General features: G+C 47.4%; 1 protein-coding gene across 1 annotated transcript in view; it reads right to left on the minus strand.

Moving 5' to 3' along the window:
• Nucleotides 1–4,288, minus strand: part of NEURL1B (neuralized E3 ubiquitin protein ligase 1B) — a 73,263-nt gene extending 68,975 nt beyond the window's left edge. Inside the window, exon 1 of the mRNA XM_069244645.1 lies at nucleotides 4,115–4,288. Coding sequence (XP_069100746.1) covers nucleotides 4,115–4,145 — 31 coding nt within the window. The 5' untranslated portion in view covers nucleotides 4,146–4,288. The remainder of the gene's footprint in view (nucleotides 1–4,114) is intronic.
• Between the last annotated feature and the right edge of the window lie 1,712 nt (nucleotides 4,289–6,000).

The following is a 6,000-nucleotide window of genomic DNA, read 5'->3' on the forward strand; positions in this document are numbered from 1 at the left end:
GGACTAGTCACCAAGCCTCCAATGTTGTACATCTCCGGGAGCAGCCATTTTGCACAACTATGAATGTTCCATACAGTGCTACGTCACTTACGTCTCAAGACACTAAGGTTTTTCACTGCACAGAAAACAACATAAGATAATAATACACACGTGCAGAAAGTATCACATTAGGCTTCAGAGCTCAACTGACCTTGTGTTTCAGCTCCACCACCAAAATCACGAGTCTCTGTGCTTCTTCTACACAAGTAGGTATTGCAAATACTCCCTGAACAGAAACTGTAAAGCTCTGAAATGCCACAGGGGATCCATTGCTTCACAGCTTAAAATTGGGTAAAGCGAGCACTAGAGGCCACATCTTAATGTGAGAGTTTCTCAATACTCTTAAAGCGTACCATAACGATGCCTGAAACATTAACCAATCAACAATGAAAATAATTCTGAGTGCAAGATGAAAATGAAGGTGGATCTCTATGTAATAGTATTTACCTGCACCTGCGAAGGCCACACCACTAAGCTAATGCATTAATAAGAATTTGTGGACCAAGATCTGGCTTGTGCTTGTGCCCAGACTATTCAGGAGAAGGGGAACACCACCAAAGAAAATTAACATTTCCAAACACTCACCCCTAGTCACAGATCGGGGGGTTTAAACCATTGTTATTTTGCTCACCACGTCACCAGTGCTTGGATCCAGGCAGATGCAAATAAGTCTTGACCCTGCTCTGCAAGGGAACAGTCCAGCCCGAACTGCCAAATTAGGTCCTTCCCTAGACAGGAAACAAGCATCCTGGGACTGGTTTCGGGGTATCACCCCCACATCAGTCTGGTTAGCTCCAATCCAGTGGTGAAGTGAGGAAGTGGCCCACATGTGGCATTCCCTGGCCACTTAGCACATGGCTGGGTCCTAACTGTTAATGTAACAACGAAACCACTGTTCATCAACTAGACGCCGCCTTCTACTTATCCATTGGGTATGTTAGGAAAAGCCACATTCCACATTCCTGGCCAGAAAGAAACATTGAACTTTATATCTCTACAATTGAGGAAAGACGTTGTACATCACCGTGCATGTATAATTTCGGTGTCACGTCTCAACTATTGTTTCGAAACAAAAATAGCCCATGTGTAAAAAGACACTCGCTCTGGTTTTAAAGACGTGACTTGCCTATTAAACATATTCAACTGTTTTATAGAGATGGATAGACAGGGATTACTTCTACGTTAATCGGTCAACACCGAACTGTGTAAATGTGATTTAAAATTAAAATTACTCGTGAATCCCTAAAACCATGAGCAGCTAACTGCGGACAAAGTAGGGATCTTTTTGAGAAGAGACGCTCGCTGAGAAATTCGTCGAGGTGCTGCATGCTTCTGTGAGACTGGACAGCTGACTTTGCACACAATCCGAATAGTTCCTTTTTTGGGGTTTCCACGCGCAGCGACGCTCTTTAGTGTGCAGACCACGTGCCAGGAGCTCAGCTGCGCGAGCAGATGTCTCGGTGCCCCTTGGATTTGTAGTCGCTGCACTCCCGGGGGCAGGGAGGCTCCCAGCTGTCGCAGGTCCCATTGTGCAGCCCCCAAAATGAACGTGCCTACGTGCGCCGGCGAGAACAAAGGCCACGGCCCATTGTAGGTCGCTGTGGCTGCCGGAAAACAAAACGCGTGTTTTGTTTAAGGCGCTAGGAGACCATTCAAGTCACGGAGCACTATATGACTGGCCAAAATTAGAAGAAAACAAGCTTCAGAAAGGGGGGGTGGGGACTGAATAAGAACTGTTGGTAGGCTGGCTTCTTAAAAATTGAACCTTTCTTTCCAAAAAGGCCGACTCGGCCTGAAAAGCTACCATTAACAGGCCCCACAAGAGATAAGATATCTGCATTAATAAAGGCACGTTAAAACTCCGACACGGTGAAAATCTTGAAGGAAAGCAGTGTAGCAATAATGCCTGTTTATAAAGCGGCTGGGGTCAGTGTCTGCGTGCTGTTTTCACCCGGCCCACTATGTAGAGTGGAGCCCCTTTTAGAAAGGTAATTCCAGGAATATTTGTTTCACAAAACAAAGTTCCTTTTGTACAAGTGCTTGCAACTAAAGAGCAGGGCAGGCACCTGCGTTAAAGCTGCAGCTTACACCCAACAAATGTCTGTATTGTGCTAGTTAGTATGTCGAAGGCAGCGCAGCGCCAGAGAAGAGCCGGTGCCGCACAACCAAACTAGACTCTAGGAATTCCCGTCACTTCTTCTAGGCACTACACAGATAGCCATACTGGGGGGAACGATCTGTACGGATGAGACTAAAAACCAGAACATTAACAATAATCAAAACATACCCAGCTCCGTAAGAAGGACTTTGCTGCGGCGCTGGTGCCAAATCTGGTTAAAGCCGGGAGTCAGACCCCGGGCCCTCACCCACTCGCAGCACAAATATACACACACTGGTCGTCATATAAACGGTTTTAATACGGTAGAAGAAATTCCTTTAAAAGCAGGACACCTCAGGTCTATCCCACTAAATTGTTTGATCCTCGGTAGATCTCTTGCTTATCGTTACCCGGTATCACTACTATCCCCCTGCCCCCTCCTCCCCCCAACAAAAGCAAAATGATTGAATAGAGCAAGTATAACTGGTATAAAAAAAATATATATATATAAAAATACTGGTCACAATTCTCTCACGAGTTTTCAAGCACCCTATCCCCCGCCCACCCCTTCAATGTAGGCTCAGAATAGGACAGTGGGAAGCAAACGGTCTCAACTGGAACTATTCACGGCGACACACAATTAGAAAAACCCAACATGGTGCAGAAAAGGATCCGCACTGGGAAGCGCCGCGATGCTAGGATACAAATGGCAGGTATCCGTCACACAAACACTAGCAACCTTAACAAACACGGCTCTCAGTGTCACCGTTCGCTGTCCTCCCCTGCTGTGCGGAGCATGACAGACAGCATCCAAAGAAGACAAGCACGCCTGCCTGGCGATGCCACATGGATGGCAAACAAAAGCATCCCGTTCACCAATAGATCAGCACAGCAGGGGAGAAGAGAGGCATCAGGGCACACGCGTGTCTCTTTTCAGGGGCAGAGGCCGAAGCCACCGGCACCTCAACACAACGTGCACCTGCGATCTCGTGTCCATTCGTGGATTCGGTCACTCGGCCATGGGCATTTACCGAAAAGGACCTTAGATTGACAGGCCCCTCACACCTGCCAATCACTCTCACAGCAAAGGTGGACTCATAAATCAGCCCATATGTGGAACATGTCACGAGGAAGTGGAAGCCACTGTGTACAGAAAACAGAATAATACACCACGGCTAGCCACAAGCAGACCAAAAATGCTTAATTATGGTAGCTTAAGCATGGACTCCATACCCGGATGCATCCTTAACCCACACGCCCAACGTCTTTGCACCACAGTACTAGTGAAAGTAACAACCCACGCGTGTTTCTCTTCTTGACCCCCCTCCCCCTCAAGGAGTGTAGAGAAAGCAGACCACAGACACCTGTCGTCCCAACAACTTGGTCAGCGAGCCCCACATGCTGAGACACTGTGCAGAGAAAGCGATGCTCTCCCTTGCACCTTTCATCTAAGCAGAAGCGTAAATTGATTGAAAGCTCTACCCTCGTGAGATCGGATGCAGAGGAAGAAAGCGAACACTGCCCGCACCCTCTCACCATCATTCCACATCACTGGAGCAGTGAAAATAAACCAGTTGTACAAAACCGAAACTCGTGCGTGAGCCCTGCCCAAGACCATAGTGTGGAGGGAGGGGGGGGGGCGAGATGGGCACTTCTAAATATACTAAATGCACTATAATAACCCCTGCCTCTCCCTGCGCTACAGACCTCAGCGAGGGAGATCCAGTCACCCTCTGATATGTACAATAGATAGCTTTACGGTACCAGCTCATACACTTGGAAGGACCGGGCGAGTGCACTGAAACATCCCCAGCAGCCTAGGGTCGCACGCCCTGCCAGGAGTAACCACCGGTGCATCTGTCGCGGGCGGCCAGGACTCCTCAGGCCTGGACGGGCACTGCGGGCCCCACGCGTGCTGCTGTCCCGAGTGGTCTGGCGCTCCTGCCAGTAGTACCCACGCGCGTCGCTGCCCCTCACCTGGCAGGGTCTTGTGCGCCGTGTTGCCCATGGCTTGGGTCCATGAGCCACGGCCGGCTCCCCCAGCTGCTCCTCCCGCGAGCCCGGCTTCGGGGCCCCAGCACTGCTCAGCTCCAGGCTCGCGCTGCCTCCGCCGGGGCTTGCGCTGGCACTGCCGCCGCCTCGCAGAGCAGCAGGACTGGCGGCCCTCCGGGGAGGGGGCGGGGCCTAGAGTAGAGCCCCGCCCCCGTTGCATTACTCACCCAACTACTCCCCGCCCCCTTGACTGAAGAGTGCCCCTGTAGCAGCCCACGCACGTCGTAACAGGCCACGCCCACCAAAACAGGCCACGCCCGTCGACACGAGAAGCTTAAACCCATGCAGGCCCCTCCTGCTTTCGAGAGAAATTCCACTGCCCGTATACCAAGCCATATATTTTTATTTGTTTACATAGTTTTGAAGAACTGGAACCAGACCTCATGGGTGAGATCTCTGTCCAGCAGTAGTATATCAAGTAGTGATTATATACAGAAGGGGGTCGTCTATGTATTGATAAATGAGAATAACTCTAGAGTGGGGCACAGGGAGCATGATTTAGGCTCACGAGAGGTGCATGGAAGTGTGGGAACGAAATGCGTTAGCGTTGATTTGCACAGCACTGCTGGTGGTACATCTGAAGCGTAGCCACAATTGGTGTAGCAGGTTCAGTGGCACCAGCGTCCAGAAGCCTGGGGGCATGTTAAACCTATATTATAGTTGTATGGGCAGGTAAGGGGGGACATTTTCTTCCTTGCACTAGGTCTCATGACACACAGGCTACACCACTGTAGTACAGCAAATATGCGCAAGTAAAGTTTAAGCAGTCAAGCAATTGGTTGTCACGCAGAGCAATACAGATATAGAGGGTTATTTTGCGATATTAGTGTTGATAACATACATCAGTGAAGGCATTATGAGGTACTGAGAAGTAATAAACCACATATTTATAATTCTAATCCCTTCATAAACAGGTGCTTGTACAGGCACAGCAGTTTAATTGACCACGTGTGACGAGGCCCTATCATCATGGTATTTGGTCAAGTGTTTGTTTGCCGTACAGGGAATCTAGGAAAGAGAGTAATATTTCACAGTATCGGTGTTACAGATTATCATTGAAAAAGGCCATACAAAGTGTCAAGGCAGCTGTACAACAAACGTTTACTGCAAATTAAAGTATTATGCAATAACATAATGAATGTTACATCGCGGATACGTTTTACAACGTTTGGGGAGTACTTTACTATCTATCTATCTATCTATCTATCTATCTATCTATCTATCTATCTATCTGTCTATTTATCGACCTGTGTGTGTATATGTGTGTATATATATATATATATATGTATATATGAAAGGTATGACAAGTGTTGGTTATAAAACCTCAAGATATTTTTAAAAATAACCTCAGAAACAAATTGGAAAACAGATAGAGTACAGGTAGGGTTACAAATGTAAAATTAAATTGAAATTCACACTTCATGGTTAGGAGCATGTCAGAAACTGGGATGTTGTTTGAAGGGGTGAAATCCTACTCGGGCAACAGCCACAATCCTTATCCGGGTGAACAGAAAAAGTCACTAAGTTAAACTGCACTTAACTGTTGGGTAGCTTGGCAAAAAAGCAGTCAGGCTTAACTGAGAGGAATGATATAAAGTTTTTATAAATCACACAAAAAGTAGTAACATGAAAACACAAGGAAAACCCCACATACATTTAGGAAAATGGCAAAACATTTAATAAATTATGTAACATCAAATTATTGAAAATCCAATCACTAGGACTGGAGTTAAGCAATTGTAAATATTTGAAGTAAGAATAGCGCCTAAAAGCACAGATAGCCACTCGTGGCTATCTGGTTGTGGGAGGCC

This window comes from Pleurodeles waltl, chromosome 7 (assembly GCF_031143425.1).
Source record: "Pleurodeles waltl isolate 20211129_DDA chromosome 7, aPleWal1.hap1.20221129, whole genome shotgun sequence".
Taxonomy (NCBI): Eukaryota; Metazoa; Chordata; class Amphibia; order Caudata; family Salamandridae; genus Pleurodeles; species Pleurodeles waltl.